We start from the raw sequence: 25785 nt of genomic DNA on the forward strand, positions 1-25785 counted from the left end.
GGGCTTTTTTTGTTTGTACCCTTTGTCATTTCCAGATAGCCAGCTTCTTTACCTCCAGATCTAGGATATATAAGGCAAAAAAGAAAACCCAGGAAACTCACCACTGTGTCATCCCATGTGTCCCAAAGTCCCTGGTTGGTCTGCCTTCTCGTCACCTTTCAGAGGTTTTCTTAGGTTTGTTTTATATATAATGTCCAGGGGTTTTAGTTGTAAATATTGTATGGAATAGGGAAATATGCATCTTCCCAGAAGCAGAAGTCTATATTGCATTTTACAGATGAGTTTCTAGGGCTTTGTATAAGCAGACCAAAACCTTACTAGGGCCCCAGCACTATTTGACCACATTTTCTCTGGCTTTCAGTGGAGCAAATAAATCTGTTAGAATTTCATGGATTCTGTATCCTAGAGGTTACTGTAGCATTGTCTTCACCTGACTCCATTACCAGAATAATCTTTCTTCTCCTGATCACCAACCAAAAGTTTTCAATTCTCTTCTTTTGGTTCTAGTTTGGAGAATGGTATTTACTTTGGTTTCTATCAGCTCTGATTCCTGTAACAGTAACAATGACCTCACTTTCCCAAAGTAAGAAATAATTGTTTTTTGAAGATATGTTTCCATATCTCCTTGAGGTTTGCAAAGCAGTGGATTGAAGCAAATCAGCATGAAGCTTCAGACCCTGGACCTGAAGGAAGTTGGGTTTGGTCTTGACAATTAAAATCTGAGCTCTGCCATTCTGGTGGAAGCTCTGCCTAGCTTCTACAGTTACTTCCTTTGTCTGGAATGTGGGATGTGTTTTCCCATGGAAATAACTTGAGTACCAAAGAAATGAAAATAGTAACTTAAATTCATATGGAACTTTACTCTTTCCAAAGCACTTTTCCCATTTGTTTCAGTTGATCCTCACCTCAGCCATGTGAAGTAAGAGCTTCAGGTGTTATTGCCCTCATTTGAGAGCTGGGGAAATTCAGGCCCAGGAAGTTAAAGAACTTTGCCAGATTCTCACAGCTACTAGATGATAGAGTTCAGACTAGATATTCTCTAGATATTCTGGCTTTTTTTTTTTTCTGATCAAATATTCTTTTCTTAGTCAAGAGAGTAGGAAGTGTTTTAGCTGTACGTACACACCCCTTCTCCCAGCAGCAACCTCTATGAAGAGGCAGCCCCCAGACCAACCGCAGGCCAGATCCAGCTCTGAAAGCTGTTCATAGTAAAGTTCACATGCTTAACTGCAGTCTTGGAGAGATCTGGGCACTGAAGTGGGAGTTGTTGCAGAATTGGTAAAATAACTCAAGTTCCCTTATAGTATGGTTAAACTCCTCTGGAACTACTTTTTTAAAAATTCATTTATGAAAGTAATGCCTGTATTATTTATTTTGCTCTTCAGATCCCTAAAACCTGGGCTGTAGAATATAATCAAAAGCAGAAGGAATGGGGAGTGCCTTCTCCCAAATTTTGAGGTGAACAGATTATAAACAGATTAAGATTGACTTCTAGTCCATGTGCTAGAATAACAAACGTAGAGGAACAGCCAACATCTGAACCAAGCCTGCTCCTCCCACCCCGGCCCTTGTACTGAAGACACTGGTTGGGTGTTTCCTTCTCCCAGTTCTGTTCTCAGGCAGATCAGCAGGTTAAGGAAGCCCAAAGAGCGTATCATCCATCACTAAGTCAATTCATCTGAATTAAACAGACCTGGGCATAGAAGGGGGTGCCTGGTTGGTAGATGGGAGAATCTCAGCATTGCAAGGACCCTAACGCATGTCTGCATGGTCCGGGTGTTCCATCCCTTCTATGACATCGCTGTGGGGTCATTCCAGGCAGGTGTAGGTGCTTCCAGGAATCCATGAAGGGAAAGGGGGAATGTTCTGTCTTCCAAGGAAGCCCATTTCATTGTTGGGTGGTATTTCCTTATTCTAACCCAGAAATCTGACTCCCAGTTGGTTCCATGGACTCTGTCTAGTTTTCTTCTGGTCCTGCAAAGAGCAAAACTGTTCTTGCTTTCCTCTCCGATAAGACTAAAAAATTTTGAAACCAACTAGCTACTGTAATCTCTTTAGGTCTTTTTTCAGGTGAAGTATCCCTAATTCCTCTTTTTTCTTCATATCATGTTGTCTCTAGACCCCTCGCTACTCTTGTGCCTTCCAGAGCTCAGTGTGCTGTTGTCCTCTTCAAACGTGGCAATTGGAGAACCACACAATGTTAGAGGGACATGTGAGATGATTAGTTCTCTCCCTTCCCCCACCCTTTCTGTTTAATACCAGTAGAGCTTTTGATTGGTAAGCAGTTGCAGCTAGAGTCAGTGGACATGCCTTCTAAAGCAGTTAGTTAAAAAGTTTACTTGTGTTTGGGATGGTCTAGAGCCTAGAATGGTAAAGGAAATCGTTCTCTATCAAACCTAGTATGCAGGGAGGTTACCATCTCCTTTAACTGAGTTAGTAATAAGTAGCGGCCCAGCTCTGCCTGGTGTAGTCCTTGTGTTCTAGCCAGCAGTCTTGTCCTCGCTCTGCAGCACTTCCTACAGCAGGTGCTCTCTGTAAAAGGAGGGTGAGGTCATATGCACAGTGAACTAGGAAGAAACTCCTGCAGGGAAACTTAATGCCTAAAATGGTCAAATCCCACTATAAGAAAAGTTCAATAAGGAACTGAACAATGACTCTGTTCTTATGAGTTGAGAGTTTGAGGGGTCTCTGAACTCAAATAGTGATATTTGAATGTAGATGGAGTACTTCCACGCTTGCTTCCACGCTTACAAAGCACGTTTCCCCTTCAGTTAGGCTTTGGTTCTTATCCCCATTCTAGACGGGGGAAGCTCAAATAGTTTTAATGAGCTGCAAAAAAAAGTCATACTCGTCAAGAGCAGTGTCTGCCTGCTCACATCTTTTTCTAAATCCTGCAGTCTTTCCATTATAAAATCCTTGAATTTTGTGTTAATGACATTTGATGTGTATCTACTTTCTACATGAAATTTATGAAGGTAGTAGGATGCTTGATTTTTCTGCAGAATGAAAACTGCTGTGGGATTTTTTTTAACTGTGCCTTCATGCATCCAGTTACCTCTACACAAAGAGTTCTTATATTTTCCTCCTGGCGAACTCCTGTGTCCTTCAATCTGAAACTCAGAAGTCACCTCTCAGACGTCTTTCCCCTACCTGATTTGGGCCATGCAGAGTTGGTGACCCTTTCTGGTTTTCCCACTGTGTTTAGGAGCACTCATCATACTGCATGGCCAGTATTTATTTTATGTCTCTTGTAATGGCCAGAATGTGGGCTCTAGAAGGATAAGGACTCCATCCTTCCCACTGTCAGAGCTCCTGAACCCAGCACAGTTCCTGACAAACAAATGTAGGAAGGCAGCTCATCGCCGCTCTTTTGGCCCTGGAGTTTTGTAAGGGCTTAGAGGAAATTCCCTGGGTCTGCAGGTCTGTGCTGCCGCGCCACTGCCTCCACCCACACCCAGACCAAAGAGGGGAGGCAGCCGGACCTGGAGGAGCAGCCACAGGCAAGGGGGATCTGCTGTTATCAGATCAGGAAACAGCCCTGCATCCTCGGCGGAGAAGTGCCACGCGGGAAACTAAGTTACTCTTAGTGACTGACAGTGCGTTTGATTCAGCCAGGTGTGTCTTCAGCCACCGGAGGCAATACGGTCCAGTGGTTAGAGCTCCTTATCTGCGGTCAGACCTTCTAGGTTTGAATTCCATCTTCACCACTTAATAACTATATGTAGTATTAGATAAGATTATCAGTCTCTCATTCTACAATTTCCTTCTGTCTAAAAAGGGTCATTTAGAATGAATAAATGAAAAACGCACATGAAGTACTCAGTATAGTATCTGGCCATTTACTTACCTGTAGACTTTTGTTGTTATTGCTGCTGTTTTCCACTGTGTCGTGAAGCTATCCTTAGAGAACACACTTCAGTTGAAAGATAGAAATGCTGAAGGATCCTCCAGCAGTTGGGCATGTACATGGGTATCTCCTCGGTGCTGGCTGCCGTATGTCGGGCATTTGCTTTGTGCCAGCATTTGGTTAAACACTTTGCATAATCACCTCATTTGTGCCCCACGATCACCCGTAAAGTACTATTATCTCCATTTTGCAAATGAAGAAATGAGCTTGAGAGAGGTCAAAACAACTTGCCCAAGGCCAGAGAGCAGTGGACTGTCAGACTCCAAACACAGGCGTGCTCAAGATGGAGAAACTACAGGTTGGAACTAATCCGTTGCCCTTGCTTTGACAGTCTTACTTGTCTGGGACCCTGCACTTGGAAATGATTGATTCATACTTCTTCTGAGATGAATATTTCTTTCAGATTGATTCACAGAGGCAGAAACTAGGATACTACGTGTTCACCTGCAGACTTCAGAGGCAGGGCTTTCCATGTGCTCCCTGCGATACCGGTCTGTCACACTCACATTAAATTGGTTATGTGACCACAAGATGATGACATCTTTTTCACTTCGACTGCTGCTAAGCCAAGTCTTCTCCTTTCTGTCAGTGATAGAGAAGGGACCTGCCATCAAGAGAGGGCAGGAGACAGAAAGGCACTTACGGCTTCCAGAATCTTTCCTTACTTGAGGGTTTGCCTAAGGCCAACAGAAACTGTTAGGGAGGGTGGAAAGAAAGCCTGCATGGCGGGTGTGCCTGCCTCACACCAAGCCCGGAGCTACCCCTGTGGATTCGGTGCCCACGGCAGCCACACATCCGTTGTAATAAGGAGCGTGGTAGCCCTGGCGCCTGACCCCACATCTCATAGGCTGTACAGCATTTCTCAGTCTAGAAGTGTCTATAATTACAACTTTCAGCATTCTAAGGGTACTCTAAGAATACCCAGGGGACTTCCCTGGTGGTCCAGTGGATAAGACTCCGCGCTCCCAGTGCAGGGGACACGGGTTTGATCCCTGGTCAGAGAACTACGATCCCACATCCCACATGCCACACGGTGCGGGGGGGGAAAAAAAAAAAAAAAAAAAGAATACCCAAAAATGTTCTCTATGGCAGGAAGGATGGAAGGTATGGTTGTTGGTTTTTGCTTGCTTTTTAACTACCTAAATAGTGGGAAAGGCTGCTTTGGCATATTTAAGTGTCACTTCAGAATGGTACAGTAGATCAGCTTGAAGTTCCTTCTCTTCACTGATATTACATGGGCAAAGAAGAGAGATTAAACTAGTGTTCTCCAGTTCTAAATATGTTGCACTCTCTAAATCAGATTTTCAACTGGGACTCTCTTTTTGTTCTTTTTGGGGCAGCTCAGTGGTTACAGTATAGGTTCTCATCAGACTACTGTGTTCGAAACCCAGCTCTGCCCCTTGGTAGCCATGTGACCTTGGCAAGTTACAGAATTTTCTAGGGCTTGTTTTCTGCCTCTGTAAAATAAGGATAGTAATACTTTCTACCTGGGGAAGCAGTGCTGATGACCAAAGGAGATAAGCCGTGTAAAGGGTTTTGCACAGTAACCCATAGTTCTCGGTAACATCAGCTATTACCACTATTCTAGTAAGAAAGAAATGCATTCAGAAAATGAACCCCTGCCCCTCTGCCTTTCTCAGGTCCTTCCCCGGTATTAGGGGCCTAAGAGAGTGGTCTGAATTTTAACTATTGCCAGTCATAGGTGTCTGTCCATCCCTCCTGAACTGAGGTACTGCTCTCCTGGGCTGTGTCCCAGTTTTCTGTAAAGGACCAGACAGTAAATATCTTAGGCCTGGGGGCCAGTAGAGTCACATCTTCACCTCCTTCTCTTTCTCCCCCTCCTGCTCCTCCCTTCCTTCCTCCTCCTCCTCTTCTTCTTCCCTTTAAAAACCATTCTTAGCTTAAGGGCCACACAAAAACAATCTACAGGCTGCAGATTGCTGACCCTTATTCTGACAGAATCTCACCCTGTGCTCCACCGTGGCCGAAGTCATGAATCCTGGGGTTATTCTCACCTATCATTCAGGTCAAAAGATGCAAGTCAGAAAAACAATAAGAGGGCTTCTCTGGTGGCGCAGTGGTTAAGAATCCGCCTGCCAATGCAGGGGACACGGGTTCAAGCCCTGGTCTGGGAAGATCCCATGTGCCGTGGAGCAACTAAGACCGTGCGCCACAGCTACTGAGCCCATGTGCCGCAACTCCTGAAGCCCGCGTGCCTAGAACTTGTGCTCCGCAACAAGAGAAGCCACCGCAATGAGAATTCCGCTCACCGCAACGAAAAGTAGCCCCTGCTCGCCGCAACTAGAGAAAGCCATGCACAGCAACGAAGAACCAAAGCAGCCAAAAATAAATAAATAAAATAAATAAGTTTGTAAAAAAATAAATAAAAAGTAAAGTTAGTTTTTAAAAAAGAAAAACAATAAGATAGGTGGGAAAATGGGTGAAATACGTGAAGGGGATTAAGAAGTACAGACTTCCAGTTATAAAATAAATAAGTCACGGGGATGTGATATACTGCATCGGGAAAGTAGTCAGTAATATTAGAATAACTTTGTGTGGTGACAGATAGAAAGTACACCCATGGTGGTGATCATTTCTTAATGTATAAAGATATCGAATCACTGTTTTACACCTGAAACTAATATGATGTCGCCAGTCAACTTTACTTCAGTAAAAAAAAAAAAAAAGTAAGTTTTTGTGTTAAAAATGGAGTAAGTTGAAGACTCGCGCTGTCTCTGCGCCCACACCCAGACTCCCATATGCTTTGTGTATGAGGGGCCTCTGAAGTCCCATTCCTGAGACCAAGAAAGGCTTCATAAAGGAATCCATTAGAGCCAGGTTGACATACACTCCAACTGGGATAAGCTCTGTGCCTGTGATATTACTTCAGATTCTGAGCCTCAGATCATGATTTTAATTTTAAATTCCTGGAGGTTTGTGCCATCAGGTCTCCTGTCTGGAGCAGTCATGTTTTAGGAAAATAGCGTCTATTGCTGTGAAGTAAATGAAGCATAATGAACATGAGCATGACAGTTTTTCACAGCAAAAATCCAAAAATGCAGGCACATGCTTTGTGAAGTGACAGTATTAGACTGCAAGTGATGATAGTAAAGCAAATATTTAATTCTCAACTAAAGGAGTGCGTGTAAAATGTAGTTGCCAGGGGAGCATGCCAGTTCATCATTCTTAAAGCTAATTCTCTACGGGCAGAATCATTCCACACAATTCCAGGGGGGAAATGCTTATTTTAAATAAACTGCTTTCTGGCTCTTTTAAGACTGTGCATAAGTAAGCTTTATTCATCAGGGACCACCTTGATCTTTGAGATGCTCTTAGGCAGAGGATGTCTCTTGTGCATCTTTACTCCTTCTGTGTAGGGACTGGGTTTCTGAGTTGGTCTCTTCAGAGCTGCAGTTGTGCTGACGGCATCACTTCATTTATCCCTAGGAGAGTTCCAGTGATGGAGGTGATGGCATTTTTGGTGAAAAGAAGGATGACAGCCGGGCAGGTGAGACTGTGTCCTTCTGAAGGCAAAGAAAAGTAAGGTCCCTGTTTATAGTTATCCTGGAGTTCATGTGTAATAAAAAAGAAAAAAATGCTGTTTTTTAAGGAGGCTCTTTTTAAAAGCCAATTAAGTTGACCTTCATCAAACTGCGGGAGTCGCACAGGGAGCGTTAATGTGGCTCTGGCCAGCTTTCTCCACCTGGCACTGAATTCAACAGTGAAATGAAGTCGGGATGGAGTCTGAGAGATAAAGAATCGTGGTTTCAGTGATTTTTTTTTTCTTCTTATTTTGAAAAAAGTTAGGGGTATTTGGTTTGTTCTTTTGTTTGTTTTTCTGAATTCAAACTTAACAGAGGCTTTGATGTTTGGAAGGCCCAGCTACACAAAAGCCCGTAGTTCTAAATGGAGACAGCCACAGAGCGTCCGCTTAAGCCAATGCCTTAGAGCAAGGCCCTTGAGTCAGTTCTGCCTCCACAGACAGGCACATTTGTACTGGAGAGAGAGCAGAACCCACCATACCTAAAGCTGCTTCTAAAGTGCAATTGCAGCCCTTCCAGCTGTGCCTAGCTCCCGAGCTGGTTGTTGAACAGCAGCTACTTCCATTAAGTTACTGAGTCAGCTTTAGTTTTCTTTAAACGAAGGGGAAGAACAACAACCAAAAAACCCAGTTGCCTTTGTTTTAGTTCTGTTTGTAAATACTAATATCCTCACTGATGTTTGAAGCCCAGGATGGCTCCGACCCAGACAAATCACCCTGGCCAGTTTCGTCTGCACTCACAGCTCGTCTCCGACGCCTGGTCACCATTTACCAGCGCTGTAACCGCAAGGAGCTCTGCCGACCTGAAATCCTGGGACCAGGAAACCAGGGATACTGGGTCCAGGAAGAGATGTTCCGGAGATCCTCAGAGATGGAGCTCATCAACAAGGAAGCCCAAAAGAGGTAAAAGCCAGTGGCCAAAAGGACGTGCTGAGCTGCCCACTGGGTAAAGGTGACAAAGGGAACCCAACAGCTGGAGGGCAGGTGTGTCCAGTGTTCTCATATGGAGTCAGGTTGTCTCTAGAGTGAATTAAATCCAGCCTCCAACTGCAGTGGTGTTTTCGTGCTGACTGGGGAGTCTGGTGATGTCTAGAACACCCTCTGTTCACAGTTCCCAGACTTGTGTGATTTTCCAACCTTACCCTCTTCCCTAAGTTGGACCCCCCAGTCTCTGGGGATGTGATTTAAACACCACACTAGCATGTATCAGGTCATATTCTTTCAGCAGCAAAGTGAATAGTGTGCATTGAAGTTGTCTTATTGTAGCCAACAGTCCTTATCCAGCCTTTGAGAACAATAAGTACCATAAAATGCCAGCCCAGAAAGAAGGAGTTGCTTGCCCATCTGAGAATTAAGGTAAAAATGGATGCCTAAGGCCAGCATGGGCTAAGAATGCCACGAGAGCAAATCAACAAAGCTGCTGTTCTTTGAGTCTTTATATCTCTCCATCCTTTTGATGTAACATCCAGTGAATTAAAAGAATACCACATAGTGAATTCAATTATTGATACTTCTGTATACTCCTGGCTTTATGAAATTTGGTAATTGAGGGAGTAGATTTCTCCCATCTAGCTCCAAAGAGAGAATCAGAGCCCCTTCTTCCCTGCTTCTCATTCTTCCACTGACCTTCTCACCCCACTCCTAGCTGACTGCCTCTGGGGGTGGCGAGTACCGTGCCCAGGAGCCCCTGGTGAAGACTGCGGTGGTGTATAATAATCCATTTTCCTTAAGTCATTATCTTAATCCTGCAGGATACAAAATCTAGAGAACCTTCGTGTCCTAGGAAAGATTATCATTGTGGGCAACCTGCCTACATAAGACCAGGAAGGAAGCCAGTGTGAGATGGGAGTCAGGGAAGTGGGTGGCTGAGGGAATCTCCTCCCCGCTCTGGACCAGTTTCTCCATCTGTAAAATGAAGGAAGTGAATTTAATGGCTTGAAAGGTCCCTCCAGGATTCTGTGATTCTCTGTTGTCATACGGCAGAATGTTTAAGCGTATAGAGTACTTTTAAATTAAAATCTTTTATCTCCCACAAGAGGAAATGAACTAGGTAATTTGTAAAATTAAGGAATCAAGGGGACTTCCCTGGTGGTCCAGTGGTTAGGACTCCACGCTTCCACTGCAGGGGGCGCAGGTTCAGTCCCTGGTCGGGGAACTAAGATCCCGCATGCCATGTGGCATGGCCAAAAAATGCTGTGCAGTACGGCCAAAAATAATAATGATAATAAAATAAAATAAAATTGACGAATTAAGATCTCAAGTACGCGCACGTGATTTGAGAGTGGTGGTAGAGGCTGAGGGATTGCTTTGTTATAAGCCACTCCACCTAAGTCAAGCTGAATAAAAATAAACAGTAAAATAGACCCTGCTCTGCCTGCTCTCTTGACTTCCTGGGCTCTCCCAAGTAGGTGCTCAGTAAGTAGTTGTTGGCTCTTTTTAACTGAAAAAAAAAAAAAAAAAAAAAACAGAAAACAGCTCACTCTCCTTCTCTGATTCCCTCTCTAGGTGGACTAGGAGAGAGCAAGCAGACTTCTACAGAACAGTGTCTTCCTTTGGTGTCGTTTATGATCAAGAAAAGAAAACCTTTGACTGGACGCAGTTTCGCATCATTTCCCGTTTGGACAAGAAGTCGGACGAGAGTCTGGAGCACTATTTCTATAGCTTCGTGGCCATGTGCCGCCACGTCTGTCGTCTGCCAACCTGGAAGGATGGTGGTGAGGACACTCTCTGTCACTATATCCCAGGTGGGACAAGGAGAGAACGTGCTTATTTTCAAGGTACAGAGTTAGGTATAACTATAGACGTGGAGCCGACGTGAAGAATTCAGGTAAAGACCAGTGGGTATTCACAAATCCACGGACTTCTAATTGGGTCCACCCTCATAAAATAAAATCTCTCTCCCAAAATGATGTGATTCCAATGAAAATTGAAATTCAGATGAAAATGTCACAGAAATATTAAGAAACTACTATTAATTACTTTTTCCAAAGTGTGCTTTTTCTTTTTTTTTTTTTTTAGTCTCATAGAGAATTATCCTACTTATGAGCTTTGCACTTTCCTTAGATTAAATCTTAAATGTTTTCTCATGTGTTGACTTGTAGCTATGGAAAACTAGTGGCTGTCATTTAAACTCCCTGGGCTCCACTAGAGACCTTTTCTAAGAAATTTCTTCCTGGTTGGAATTTGCAGCAGCTTCCTCCTTGTCCCTCTTCAGTCTCGTACTCATAGATTAACTCGCTCTGGACCGTATGACTGTATTCTGGGAAAACTGAAACAAATGTTGAGCCTATTCAGTGTGGGTTCTGGGCTGGCGCCAGCATGTACAGACACCCCATCTTCTGCCCGCGTGTGGCACAGTTAGGCTGTTTTCATTAAAGCCAGGGAGCTGCATAGATCGGAAAGATCTGGACCTCGGAGTCATGCTGACAAGGCCTGGGCTGAAGTCCTGGTTCTGCCACCTTGAGCAAGTTGGCTTATCTGAGCCTCCTTCCTCATCCTTACACAAGGATAATGATGGTATAGCATAGAGTTCTTGTGAGAACTAAATAACAGCCATAAAGTACCTAGTTAGAAGGTACCTAGTCCATGCTTATTGACCGGGAACTAATATTTCCAGAACTGGAGTTTTCAAGCTCTTCTTTCACCTTCACTGGTCTGTCCGTGTTTCATAAAAACCTTCCCTTCTCTTTTAGCTTTTCATTTTAGTGGGGCCACTAAGGCCCTGCCTTGCTGAGGACCCAGGGAGTCAAACTGTAAGATCAAAGATGCAGGCGCTCAGGTGGGCAGGAAGTGTCCAAGGGCCACCTTAAGTGACAGGCTCTGTGTTCACCTTTGCAGGCCCCCCAGATCCCAGCATCTGCGTTGAACCCATCACTGAAGAGCGGGCCGCGAGAACCCTGTACCGCATTGAACTGTTGCGGAAGGTCCGGGAGCAAGTGCTGCAGTGTCCTCAGCTGCACGAGCGCCTTCAGCTCTGCAGGCCCAGCCTCTCCCTCCCCGTCTGGTGGGAGTGTGGAAAGCACGATCGGGACCTGTTGATCGGCTCTGCCAAGCACGGGCTGAACCGCACTGACTACTACATCATGACCGACCCCCAGCTGTCCTTCCTGGACGCCTACAGAAACTATGCCCAACACAAAAGAACCGACCCCCGGGCTCCAGGGAGTCTCTGCTGCCTTTACCAGACCAACTCCAAACTGTATGAATCTCTTGCATATACTCAAATGAGCAGGACTTCCGAGTCCCTTGAAAATGAACCTGAGAATCTAGTGAAAATAGAAGGTAGGGGTGATCATCTTGGTCCACCTCGGGGCAGCTTATCCGACATGACTTGTGAAAACTTTATTTCTAAAGTTCAGGATGTCATTTCCATCACCCATGATGAGAGTCTGCTGCCTGAGCCCTTGGAGAGCATGATGTATGGTAAGAAAGCACTAAGCCAGGAGCCAGTCTCTTTTCAGGAGAGCCCAGGTACCAATACCGAATCCAGACAAGATGCTGTGGCTGTCGCAACAAGCAGAGATGGGAACTTCCAGCCTGGTGGCCACGAGGCAGAAATAGCCTCAGGCCCCTCTTTTATGGATACATTAGAAGCAGGAGTAGCTCAAATGAATATTAAAAACGGAAAACATTTGCTGGTGTCTCTTTCACAGGAAGGGGAACTCTGCTGCAGCGAGGCAGGGCAGAGACCTGAAAGCCTTGGGCAGCTGGAAACCAAATGCATAGCCTCCCCTTCCTTGGACCACGGAAATGAGAGCGGGTTTGTTGACATGTGCAATCTGAGTGTCTATGACTCCAAAAGAAACCTGTCATCAGATCAGCAGTTAATCGATTTATTAGAATGCAAAAGTTTAGAAAGTAAATTGATTTTGGGTCGGAACCACAGTGATGAGGACGAGGAAGAGGAGGAAAATGAGGAGGAAAACCTAGACCTGGCCGCAGGCACGCGGGCAAGGCCAGAGGTGTCGCCTCTTAACGAGCCCATTGCTCGTATGGCAGGGGAGAAGAGCCGCAGCGGCTTTCTCGTGGACGAAGCCAAGAAAGGAAGCCTGGAGGCCAGAAGCCAGCATCCTGGACCGCAGGGCGCTTTTCTTCCCGCAGCCTGTCAGTGTCACTGCAAACACATGGAGAGGTGGACGCACGGCCTCGAGAATGACCAGTTTGAAGTGGCGAAACCCCAGGGTTACAACCCAGACCCGTACAAAAGCAAAGCCAATAATGTCACAATGGGGGGCGAGCTCACTGCTGTTCCACCAGAGCTGTTTCAGGTGAAGCATGAATTTTTGAAAGAACCCTGGAAAGAAAGTGCAGAAGGGAAACAAGGTTTCCCTGCATATCTCGAAGGGAGTGAACTCAAGGCGGAAGACGTGGATTTTGAGAGTAAAGATGATTATGATAGAGACGGGAACTGCCAGAGTCAAGGTACAGTGTGTGGGATCTTGTATTTTGGATAAGCCAGTTCTCTCAAGACAGGGAGGGCGAGTGTGTTGCGGGGGTGGGGTGTTAAGGGTTTTACAGTTTCTGAAAGGGACCCTGCTTACACTCACCGTGTTGTTTAAAAGTGAAGGTCACAGGCCTTGGTCTGAAAATGAGGCAGAGTAGCTTAACTCTGATCATTCCAGAAAACTGAGGATGATTGTAGACAGTCGTAGCACCTTGGCTGTGTCCGCTGCTGATTTGGGCAGGGGCTGTGTGCTGTTATGTGATAAATGCCAGATACAGTGTTGAGGGGAAGGAATTTGTTCTTCCACCAGGTAAAGTGCTACAAACTGGGTTAAAGTAGAACAGCCAGGGAACGCCAAGAACCTGCAGTTTAACGGAGGTGCAGGTAATTTTTCAGGAATGCTACAAAAATACAAATAAACGTGCTCTTTATTAAGGTGAGCAAAGACTGTGCCGTTTATTCACGTGTTTGTCAAAACCCTGTGTTGTAATGTCGGTGCATTGGGTTGAGATTCCTTTAAGTAACTCAACAGAAATAAGAATAACCAAATTGCATGCCACTCAATAAAAATGCAAATAGAGTTGATCTTTTTAAATAGGGAAATCTTAGGTAAGGAAGGGATTTTAAAATGTTAATCTAGGTGACCCTGAGATTTGTGTATGCTTTGGGGGGATATGAATACAGTGATTAGAGATGCTGAGCAAGAACAAATGGGTCTTAACTTTTTCACTGTTGTCTTTATGTCATCAGACCCAAGAGGACATATTAGGGTGAACAAAAGATAGTTCTGTTTATCCTTGTCAAAAAAACAAAAAAATACCCTGTAGGTGCCTGGCCTGGTGCCAGGGGCCGACTGATGCTCAGGGATTCAGGCAGGCCGGCCCCTCCCCCCAGGACAGTGACTTCATCTCAAGAGGGAAACCCTGCCCTGGGTTGTTCCACTTCCTTTTTATTTCTGAACTCCCACCTTTGGTTTTAGCCTCGTGATAACTTGGGAAAGGTTTTGAACCCAAATTAAAATGTATACACCAGCCAAGCTGAGGACATAGAAACTGGACTGAAAGGAGCTTCATCGGCCTGTGGCCCCAGCCGACCTAGGAGGAGCCAGCCCAGACCTTGCCCCAGGCCACGAAGGGTCCCTGCCACGTGTGGAATTACATCTATACATTGCTCTTGAAACTCTGTTGTGGGGGAAATCAGCGAGTACTCAGTCCCGGGCAATGTAGACAGTCCAGTGAGGATGGGCTAGAGGAGAGCTGTGCTGGCCTGGACTTCCTCTGGTGGCCGTGGCATCTGGCTGGGCTGGGCTGGGAGACGGCAGTGAACGTGATAGGCTTTGGTGATCATCACACACACTTGGCCGAGGGCTGTCCCTAGCACCAGTGCTTTTAAAGACGCTTTGACAGACCCCAGGGGTCTCCTCCACACATGAGATGTGGGAGAGGTGAGGCAGAGGGGGTTGCCCTATTTCTGAGGATGGAGCTCGGCCGCTGAGGGAGCAGTAACGGGCACAGCTGTCAGGGCCAGCGCCTGGGCTCCTGGCTCCTTCTCCAGGGTTTTCCCTCACACGGCATTCCGCTTTTTTCTTAAAATTTAAGTTCAGGGCTTCCCTGGTGGCGCAGTGGTTGAGAGTCCGCCTGCCGATGCAGGCGACGCGGGTTCATGCCCCGGTCCGGGAAGATTCCACATGCCGCGGAGCGGCTGGGCCCGTGAGCCATGGCCGCTGAGCCTGCGCATCCAGAGCCTGTGCTACGCAACGGGAGAGGCCACAACAGTGAGAGACCTGCGTACTGCCAAATAACAATAATAATAATAATGAAATTTAAGTTCAGCTTTTCTGCTTAAAGCCTTTCAGCGGTGCTCCCCATGGATCTAGAAAAAATTCAAATTTTCTGTCCTGGCCTGCAGAGCCCAGCATGCTCCAGATGATCCTGCCCCTCCGCCTCATCTTTGTACTTTTCCCCACTGCCTCCTCATCTTCCTGGGTGGTCTCTCCTTTGAGAGGTCCTCTCTACCAGCCTTCCCTTCTACCAGTCAGGTTTTTCCCTCTTATTCCCTATCATGACACCTTGTTTCTTTCCCTTTATGGCCCTCACCCTGGTTTATAATTGTAACTATTCGTTTATAATTAGTGCATTTTCCCAACTGTCAGAGCCTAGAAAGCCAGGGCCACATCTGTCTTGTTTATCCTTGAATCCCCTGGCCTAGCAAGGCCCTGCTCCTGGTGGGTGGGGGGTGTCTCTGCAGCCCCCTGGGAGACTTGTTGCACAGTCAGACGTGAGACCACCACGTTTCAGAGGATAGACGTTCCGTGTCATTTCACCACGAAGGAGGTTCACAACTTTTCCTGGACGTTATGCTACACACAGTTCATTCCCTGTCATCTCCGTTAAGTGGATCTTTGAAGATCCATTTCACAAGTGATAGTAAACATTCACCACTGAAGACTGAAAGAATGAGTCGCATTTCCATTTCTTTCCATCAGTGAAGTACTTTAAACATTCTAGGTTTCTTTGCATCATTTTTTATATAAATCGGGTCTATTTTACCTTAGTTGTAAGTTTCAGGACTTTTCTTCCTTCATCATTAATACCAGCCTCTTGCTGTGTTACATTTCCTACACTATCCCCACTTCTGTATCAGAGCATAATGTTCACTTTCCTCTCATCCACTGCACCAAATGGGAAAGCCTCTTTGCGGTCCTTCATCGTCGTTGTTGTTTGGTTGTGGATGCAAACTCTTATTGCATGACTTGCATGGGTAGCCCTAGAGCAGGTTGTGCCTTTATGGCTTAACCGATAGAGTGCTTCTGGAAGTAGAAAGTATGGTAATTAATAATTCAATTTAAAATAAATTAGCACACACTGGGCTAATTAAAAAACAAGATCAGACGTCCTCATCTTTCAGATCACTGGTATCTCCCAAGCGCCTAATTCATTTTTTTAACCTTCCTTCCTAGATTATCCAGGGAAATACTCTGAAGAGGAGAGCAAGAACTCGACCTCGGGCATCGTAGGAGACCTTAGGGACAACCTGCAGGAGGCACGGGCTCCCACCATTGCTCAGCTGCTCCAGGAGAAAACCCTCTATTCCTTCTCCGAGTGGCCAAAGGTACCTCCCAGAGCTTTCATGCTCTACCCAGAGCATCCTCAGCTTTGACTCCTTTTCTTTAAACCTTTTAGAATATTTCTGAGCAACAGACTCAGACAAATGTTTAGTATCTTTAAAAGATACTAGTTATGTTACATTAAAGATATATGCGCCTAATTCGACCATAAGACAGAAGTGTCAGCTTATCTTCGTATTTACAGCGCTGTGGCTTTTAATCTTCATTGTCCAGACTATACCATTTCTTTAAAGACTTGTAAAGTGAGTCCATTTGTGTGCACCCTTTTCTAATCAATTCCTTCTGGTTAAAAAACTTGCCACTTGATTTCAAGGGATTTTGTGAATTTGGGTAACTTGGTACTTATTCCTCAGAGCTTTTGTTCTTTTTTATAGGATCGCGTGATAATCAACCGCCTGGATAACATCTGCCATGTGGTGTTAAAAGGGAAGTGGCCCTCCAACCAGCAGTATGAGCCCTCGGCCGCGCTGCCCACCCCCGTGTTAACCAGCGGCGCTGGTCCCCGCAGCAGCCTTTCAGAGCCAGAAGCATCAGAACACGTCTTCAGCAGTGGCGCAGCGTTGGTGGCCCAGATGCAGAAGGTGAGGCTGTAAGAATGTTCTTGACCTTGAAACAAAGGAGGAGGACGCTTTGCACTTCTTGATTGAGTCATTCATTCAACAAATACTGAGTGGATAGGAATTTTTTTCTTTCTTTTTTTGGGGGTCAAGCCATTAGTGTTCATTGAGGAATCTGGATTTTATCCTGTAGGCAGCAGAGGCTGTAGTTTTGGAGCGGGGAAGTGCGTGATGAAAGTGCGTTTGCAGCCCAACGGGAGTGGTGTGCAGGTTCATGGGAGATGGGGGTCAGGGAGAGGCTGTGCCTTCGGGGCTGGGAGGCAGGTGGACATCTGAGGAAGGGATAAGTTCTAGACCAGCTTAGTGGCAGAGTGCCTCCAAAGAAAGGGGGGACGTTGGCTGGCATGTCGTGATGACTGATGACTGTATGAGGTCTTCCTTGAATGGATCGGGATGTGCAACACTTGAGGACTGAGAACGGTGGCAGCAGATAGAAATGAGGGGAGTCAAAGCAGGCATGAGTTTTATTCGTGGTTTATAAACTCAAAGGTCAAGTTTAAGGATGCATGGTTATTAGCACACTAGCTCTGACTCTCAGCTGCACACTGGACTCCGCTGGGGACCTTGAGAAGCTCCGGATTCTGACGGAGTCAAAGCAGGCATGAGTTTTATTCGTGGTTTATAAACTCAAAGGTCAAGTTTAAGGATGCATGGTTATTAGCACACTAGCTCTGACTCTCAGCTGCACACTGGACTCCGCTGGGGACCTTGAGAAGCTCCGGATTCTGACGGAATTGTAGACTCAATACTGGCTTTTTTTTTTTTTTTTTTTTTTTTTTTTTTTTTTTTTTTTTTTAACTTCCCAGTTGAATCTGATGTACAGCTGAGGTTGAGATTCCCTAAACTATGATCTTGCAATTCCAGGTGTATAGTTCATGGACTAGCAGCTTTCACAGCATCTGGGAACTTGTTAGATATGCAGAGAATCTCAGGCCCGCTGAAGTGGAATCCGCATTCTAACAAGCTGTCCAGGTGATTTAGTAGTAAAGTTTGAGAAGGTTTGAGTTAGAAGAAGTTCTGAGAAGATGATTACTAGCCCCAAGGAAATGGGGCCTAGAAAGAGCTGTCATTCAGCCACAGAGGTGGCGTTCAAACCGCTCTTGCCACATGTGTGTGTTCGCAGGAGAGCTTCTTGGCTTCGGTATTCACAAAGGATGAACAGAAGCACAGGCGTCCTTATGAGTTCGAGGTGGAGAGAGACACAAAGACCCGGGGCCTGGAGCAGTTCCCCGCCACCCACGGGCACGCCCCCATCGTCCTCAACGGCTGGCACGGAGAGTCAGCGATAGACCTCTCCTGCCCATCGGAGGGGTCCCCGGGGGCCACATCCCCTTTCCCAGTGAGCGCCAGCACCCCTAAGATTGGGGCTATCGGTTCACTTCAAGGAGCCCTTGGCATGGACTTGTCTGGGATTCTGCAAGCCGGCCTGATCCATCCAGTGACTGGACAGATCGTCAACGGAAGCCTCAGGAGAGATGACGCTGCCACCAGGAGGCGGAGAGGGAGGCGGAAGCATGTAGACGGAGGCGTGGACCTCATCTTTCTGAAGGAGCAGACACTCCAGGCGGGGATCTTGGTGGGTATATGAGCCACTAAGTACAAACATTGACCTCTGTACACTGAGCAACAAACCCTTCTTCCTCAGACATAACACTTTTTGATTATGGATCTTTTATCCCTATTTCATTTGTCCTGCTTATTTTCTCGTCATCAGTTTCTCTCAGTCTCTTTTAGAAATAGGTATTAGTCCATCGAGGGCCCTTAACCTGCATGCAACCTGGAAAAATGAACCAGGAGGTCTCACCATTTCACACAGTAACAGCCCAGCCTCCAGTGTCTCGGAGTCACTGGTGATCCAAAGAGTAAAGCAGAAGCAGGGCTGTGTTTGCAACAGCGTTGTTCGAGGTCAGTGGGCTTTTCAGGAGCTGGGATTTGGGAGTCAGGACGTCCTGAACATTAACCCTGGCTCTGCTGCTTGACCTGCTGGCCAACCTTGAGCACCCCCCTTTGCTCCTCTGTAAAGAGGGGGCTGCAGCTTCTACCACAGAGGGTCGCTGTGAGGCTTCCTGAGGTCACACTAAGGTGTTGTCAGCTCAGAGATCCTTGTAAACAACAGAAAAGGGCAGAAACTGCACACCTGGTCCAGAGGAGTCCCCTCAGACTTTGTTTAATGTGTCAAAGAGCACTGACTTCTCTCTTTGTATTTTGATTTTTCCCATTTATTGAATTTTGAGCTCCGAAACAGGAATCACATTTCATGTTTTCTTACTTTAAAAGGAGTAATAATGAACAGTACTTATTGAGTGCCTTTGCCAGGCACTGCATTCAGGGTTTTACGTGATTGTCCTGCGTGATTTTCACAAAAACCCTGTGAAGGTGTTGTTACTATTCCCATTTTGGAGATGAGCAAACTGAGGCTTACAAGCGTTAAATAATTTGCCCAAGATTATCCAGGTGGTAAATGGCAGATCAGGGAACAAAACCAAGGACTTGGTTCTATAGAGCCAGAGAGCTCCGCTGTATCGCTTGGTATATGTTTCCCTCTTAGACTTTCTATATAATTTGGGAAGCTGAAATGGCAGGTTCTTGCCCTGTCCAATCCTCCAAGTCTATAAGAAGGTTGTCTCATTTTTTTTAGAGGTACAAAGCCAGTTTTCCTATAATGATTGTAGAATTCCAATGGAAGAAGGGAAACTTTTTTCCTTGGCCTCAGAGTATTTTGAAAAATTTATTATGCAGCTGTTTATTTAGCACTGACATTGTACTTTATCAGCAGACTCCATATAGGCATTGGGAATACAGAGATGAGTAAGACAGGCTTCGGCAGTGTTGAGAGAGAACTAGGTAAGGCAGCTGCAGTATGGTACTTTCTGTTGTATGAAAACCTGTGACGAGAGCTACGGGGGAGAGGAGCAGGGTGGCCAGTGTCGCCGGGACTGTCAGTGATGGTGACACAGGCGGCAAGAGGGAACCTGAGCAGACAGGACAGTACAAAGTCTACCGCGGAGACAAGAGGGGAGAGGAGCCATCAGGTGGCGGGAACGCCTAACACGCCAGGAGGTTCAGCGGGGGCTTCGTAGTCAGGCACAGGCAGAGCCCTGTTCTGGTGGGAAGATGCAAACAGCACCATATGTGTTTTCCTTTGAGAAACTAGTTTTCATTCTGTCGTGATGAACTGCACGTACTTGTCTTCCCTTCGTCCAGGAGGTCCACGAAGACCCAGGGCAGGCCCCCCTGAGCACCTCACACCCTCCTGAAGGGCCAGTGCCTGCCACTTCGACCCCGGAGCCGGCCCCGGTAGCCGGCAGCCAGGCCGAGAAAGCCATTCCCAGCAAGAGCCTGTTGGACTGGCTGCGGCAGCAGGCTGACTGCCCCCTCGAGGTCCCTGGCTTTGGCGCGGTGAGTGTGTGTCGGTGCCGTCTCTGACACGAAGATGCTGGCGGCGGGGGGGGGAGGGGGGGTGGGCAGGAGGACCAGGAAGCCTGAGAGAAGTCGGTGTCCACTGAGGACATCATTGTAAAGTGGAGAAGAACAGTTTAAATTCTGGTTCCATTTTCCAGTAACAGAAATTACAGCCCAAATCAGAATGCCATGCCGGAAAGTAGACGTGGAAATCTTACGAGGACAGAACTTGCCTAAGCTCAGCCCTCCCTTCCCCCAAATGATCACATTCATGAGCTCACAGAGAATTCTTTAGGTTGCATAAGCGCTGCCACTTTGTGGAAATGTTCCTGTGTATTCTTTTCAAGTTACTGCATCATCACTTTGAGGTGATGGATTAGTTTCAGTTAACTGCTCAGGAGCTTTTCCTCAGTTCTCTTACTGCCTCTGCCCTCAGTCCTTCAGACTAAGAATCTGGAGGAGAGGGCTCCTGAGCAACGAAATCTTGTCTTGGTTTTTTGTTTCTCATTTGCTCGTCAACCCCCCCACCACCTTTGTCCTGGGTACATCTCATTAGTAAGACGTGGCAGGAGAAAGCTCCCAAGGAAAGGAGAAGGATGCATTCACAGATGCACACCCTCCAGAGACAGACGAAGCCCGCCAAGTAGGGAGCAGTGAAGAGAGAATCCGAGACAGTGACCAGGGGGAAAGCGGAGGGATTAAGTGGTGCCCTGGGAAACTGGTGGGTCAGCCAGGTGCTCTGGTCTGGAGGGCCAGGAGGCCCCCACAGGAGACTTGTCTTCCAGCTTGCTGCAGGGACACCGTGGCTTCAAGGACAGAGCCTGGCTGAGGGCCTAGGGGCTCTTCCCTTCAGCCTAACCTGACGGGTCCGGTGCAGAGGGCCGTGAGCGAGAAAATAGCAAAACCAGCTGAGAGGCACCACCCTCATCAGAAGAATCTGTGGCAGAATGTTTTGTAATGTTGGTTTCCATTTACCTCCTAGAATTTTTCAGACAAACCCAAGCAGAGGAGGCCACGCTGTAAGGATACTGGAAAATTAGACGTCAACTCCCTGAGTGGGGAAGAGAGGGTTCCTGCCGTCCCCAAGGAGCCAGGCCTGAGGGTAAGGAGCACGGACATCGCGGTGGAGCCCGGCCTTACAGACCTAGAGAGAAAGCTCCAGCAGGGAAGGCAGTAGCCAGGCGACCTTACCAGGGGGACCAGGAGCTGCACAGGAGGTTGATAAGCAGTGATAAGTGGTGTTGGGGTGTTTTCACCAGCAGCATGGCCTCCGTGGTCGTTTGTTTTCACCCTTTACCTCCAAAACTTTTGGGTTAAGTCTGTACTTAAACCATTCCCAAAGCCTGATTCCCAACCCGCTCCCCCCGCCCTGCCTCCACCCCCCCACCCCCATTTTAGACAGTTCAGGGAAAAATACCTTTTAACCCTTATCAGGAGTATGTTTCCAGCGTTTAACGAACTTCATTACTGGAAATTTTCATTTTCCAATCAAAGTGTTTCTGGCTACCATTTAAGACATTTCCTCCTATTCCATCCTCGCTGGCAATGAAAAACAGCTGACTCCAAGCATTGCCCTTTTCCTATTATAGAATCATAAGCCTGGAAGCGACTTCAAAGACATCTGCAGATACTTGTAGTGGAACGAATCTGAGTTAATTATAGTTTACAGATGAGTACAAATTTGGAATAGAAAACTCGTAACCTCTAGGGGGCGGTAACATTTCAACCTGAAAATGTGTTGAGCTTGGGCAAATGATACACAAATGTGCTTTTAACCTCCTCAAAGTGCGCTCTGCCCAAATAGGGCGCTTCTGAGGATCCTCGTGGGACTCTGCCCTCCCTGGGTTGTCCTCTGAACCCGCAGGCTCTCCTGAACGCCTGCCTTAGCGCTCTGCCAGCTACCGCTTTCCTGGGTATGCAGTCCCTTCTTAGGGGGATTTCCTGGATACCGTTTCTTTTTTAATTCCAAGAGACCACCCACCCTAGTCATTTCCTGCTCGTTAATGTTCCCAAGGAGCTTGATTCTGATTTGGTCTCCTGGAGGGTCACTCCTCCGGCAGCCGGACAAACACTGCCCTCGCTCATCCCCACGCGCTGCCCTGGCCACCGGGGAGGATGGCTGGGGCCCACTGCTTGTTAGGTTTGTCGCGTTGGAAAAGCTGCCCTTTGCCCACCTCTCTTGCTTTATCCTCGGGAACCCACACCTTAGACCCGTTCGTGCTGTACAGACTGATGCCGCATCGGTTCTCATCCCTCTGTCTCTCTCGGCCCCGCTTGCGGCCTCCCCTCGCTCTCCTTTTGTCAGGAGACAACCCCAGTCCTTACTTGGTGGAGTCTCTGACCTCTTGGTTTAAGGACGTGGTTTCCCCCTTGACTTTCTCGTTTCTTTTTACACGTCTAACAATTTCCCTCACATTCGCTGGAAATTAACGTTCATCACCCCCCCTGCAAACGCTGACCCCCCGCCAGAAAACTCATTTCTGAGCTGTCCTTAGGAGCCAGCCTCTTAACCAGAGATGCGCTTTCCCTCCTTTGTTAAATGAACTCAGGCCCTGCCTCGGGGTCCTTTGCCTGCAGTAAGGCCTGAACAGAAAGCACGCGTCTGCCTGGTCCTCGGGACTGCTAGGCCTTCCCGAGGCCCGTCCTGGGACCGGAGCCTCTGGGGTATGCTGCACTCTGTGTCTGTCCCCTAGACACCTTACCATTCATTTCTTCTAGAAACACATTCAGATCCCGCAAGGAACTTCTTCCTGCCTTTAGCCTCTTCTGCTGTGTGTGCAGCCAAGCCCCACAGACAGCATCGCACAGGCTGTGGTCAGGCCGTGGGACTCAGCTTTAAGAATGCCCCCTGGGGGCTTCCCTGGTGGCGCAGTGGTTGAGAGTCCCCCTGCCGATGCAGGGGACGCGGGTTCGTGCCCCGGTCCGGAAAGATCCCACGTGCCGCGGAGCGGCTGGGCCCGTGAGCCGTGACCGCTGAGCCTGCGCGTCCAGAGCCTGTGCTCCGCAACGGGAGAGGCCACAACAGTGAGAAGCCCGCGTACCGCAAAAAAATGAAAAAGAATGCCCCTTGGGGGACTTCCTTGGTGGCCCAGTGGTAAAGAATCTGTCGGCAATGCAGGGGACCGGGTTTGAACCCTGGTCGGGGAACTAAGATCCCACATGCCACAGGGCAACTAAGCCCATGCGCTACAACTACTGAGGCCACGCACCTCAACTAGAGAGCCCATGTGCCTCAAACTATAGAACCCATGTGCCCTGGAGCCCATGTGCCACAATTAGAGAGAGAAAACCCACACGCCACAACTAGAGAGAAGCCCGATTTTTTTTTTTTTGCTTGTTTCTTGCTGAGCCATTTGACAGTAAATTGCAGAGATGACATGTCACCCCTAAATACTTCAGCATGTGTCTCCTGAGAATGTTTTTCCCCATCACTATTACCACCATCACACACGTCATTATTAGTAATATCTTGTAGCTAGCCCATATTCCGGTTACCCCACTTGTCCCAGAAATGCCTTTCAGGGCTAGTTTTTGTTTTGTTTTGTTTTGTTTTTAGGACTTTTAAACCAGGGTCCTCATACTGCGTTTGGTTGTTAGGCCTCTTTCCACTCAGGGAATGTTTGTTGGCCGAGCCTCCTCACCTTCCTGGGAGGAGCAAGTAGGTTTGGGTCACCACCTCCTTCTCTGCCTCCGCCCAGAAGTTAAGTTTTAGAGCTGGAACACGCAGGCTTTGGAATAAATGCTGCCGTGTATTGGTGAAGAAAAGTGTTCTGGGGTTGGAGCGCCCGTGCGGTCATCCACGCCTGCAGCGTTGCTGAGCGTCTGCTCCTTCTTGTCTGCCTCTCCTTGCCCTCCCCCCAGCTCCCCAGGAAGAGGAAGCAGGTCTGTTCCCAGGGTGTAATTACCAGGAAGGAGAGCCGCCAAAGCCCGCCTTGCCCGCGGTGTGTGGTCGCCAAGCTGCTGGGAGGGGTATCGGCCCTGGGTGGGCAGCCGTGGGCTGGCTAGGATGATGCTCGCGGGAAGAGGTGGAGCCGACTTCCTCTGCCAGCTCACCTCCCTGAGCTGGGGGTGAAGCACTGTTCTCCTCACCCGGGCCTCTCTGATGCTGCTGCCCCGCTCTGAAGGGGGGCAGCCAGCCAGCCTGGGCCTTCTGGACAAGTTCCCGGTTCCGAAAGGGCCCAGTGTTGTCTATATCAGTGGTTCCCAACAAGGGTGGGGACATCCTGGTACCTGAGGAGTGCGACTTGAACTCGGTGAGCAAGGCCACAGGGACCAAAGGTCTGCAGGATGCAGGTTGCCTGAAGTGAGCTCTCCAGCTCCAGATGCCCTGATGAGCTCAAAATAAAGCGTGTTAACGAACGTCTGCTTTATATACAGCAGATTGTTTGAAAAGAAGATGGAAGCGTTATTCATCAAGTTCGAGGTTTCTTTTCTTCCCAACAGAAAGACTTCTAAGATTGAACAGGCCCTCCCACTGGAGAGTAATGAGGAGGAAGAGGATGAGCATGTGGGAGTAGAAAGGGAAAAGACACAGCTGGCGCCTTCCCCGGGCTCTCGGCTGTGGCTGGGCTACAGGGAACAGGTCTCGGAAAGCCTGTTGTTAGTTGAGTGGTGGTTACCATGGCCAGGCCCTGGGCTGAGGTGGGCTTCCCAGCAGGGGCCTGAGGCTGTGGTCTCTCCAGAATGAGGCAATCTGCACTGACGGGCTCAAGACAGGCCAGTGAAAAATGATACTTTTAGCCTGGCTCCATCCATCACATCCAACCGTCTCTCTTTTAGAGACCGGAACCAGGCAGGAATTGCTCCCCAGGCATCATCCCCAGACCCAAGCGGCAACTGAGGACAAACCAGCCTTCAAAGTGCAGGTGGCTGGTCACGTGTGAGAGTCAGGTGGGCTGGGGCCACAGGGCCTGGGCTCCTGCTGCCTCTGTCACTCACCAACTGTGCCCTGGGGGCAAGTCCTGCCCTTCGATTTGTGAGAAAGAAAGGTGACTAAACACGACGGTTCCAGAGCTTTCTCCCTCTTCTGGTTTTTTTTTTGTTTTTTTTTTGGCCACGCTGCGCGGCTTGTGGGATCTTCATTCCTTCCCAACCTGGGATCAAACCCAGGCCCTCGGCAGTGAAAGTGCAGAGTCCCAACCACTGGATAGCCAGGGAATTCCCTCTTCTGCTTTTCTAAACCAAGGCCTTTTGAGAAGACTTTTCTCCTCAAACAACGTTCACCATCGTAAAGCTTTTTGCCCATGATGACCTGGTTTTTCTTTAATATTCTTTGGGAAATTCTTCAAAGGACAAATATAAGACCTCAAAGGTAGCGTTATTCCTGGGGACTTGGGAACATTCAAGTGCACATTTTTCACGTGTCTGTGAACCTCTGAACTCCCTGTGAAATGGCTGTAACAGTAGTAGCGACTCGTAGGGTGGGCGTGATGACGAATTGAGATCCCTCACACGGAGCCCGTCACCCAGTGCCCGACACAGGGCAGATGCTTATTTCGTGTTACCACCAAAAAGAGCAGAGAGCCCAGCCGCTCTTCCGTTATCACCGCCCCCTTCGTTAGCACCTCCGACAGCCAGTTCCCCTCACTGCTGAGACCCTCACTACCTAGAGGAGCGGCGCACCTGAGCCACTCCTCGTGTCGGGGCAGGTGTGCCCACATGTGCACGCAGCCCACGCACCTGCCGCTGTGACTGCCTCGTAAGCGGAGACCTGTGGCATCTTCTAAGCATCTGACTTTAGGTACCATT

At 47.8% G+C, this 25785-nt stretch overlaps 1 protein-coding gene across 8 annotated transcripts in view; it reads left to right on the forward strand.

The window, feature by feature from the left end:
* The window catches only part of CHD6 (chromodomain helicase DNA binding protein 6), a 228940-nt gene that overhangs the window by 188467 nt on the left and 14688 nt on the right, over positions 1–25785 (forward strand). For 7 of the 8 annotated variants that reach the window (XM_055090837.1, XM_055090842.1, XM_055090841.1 and 4 more), the window contains 9 exons: positions 7355–7415; positions 8135–8351; positions 9954–10162; positions 11286–12869; positions 15851–16002; positions 16393–16599; positions 17759–18211; positions 19840–20034; positions 21020–21139. In XM_055090837.1, coding sequence (XP_054946812.1) covers positions 7355–7415; positions 8135–8351; positions 9954–10162; positions 11286–12869; positions 15851–16002; positions 16393–16599; positions 17759–18211; positions 19840–20034; positions 21020–21139 — 3198 coding nt within the window. Of the gene's footprint in view, positions 1–7354; positions 7416–8134; positions 8352–9953; positions 10163–11285; positions 12870–13201; positions 13532–15850; positions 16003–16392; positions 16600–17758; positions 18212–19839; positions 20035–21019; positions 21140–25785 lie in introns of those variants that run through there. The other variant, XM_055090843.1, reaches the window with a different exon arrangement.

This window comes from Physeter macrocephalus, chromosome 14, assembly GCF_002837175.3.
Source record: "Physeter macrocephalus isolate SW-GA chromosome 14, ASM283717v5, whole genome shotgun sequence".
NCBI lineage: Eukaryota > Metazoa > Chordata > Mammalia > Artiodactyla > Physeteridae > Physeter > Physeter macrocephalus.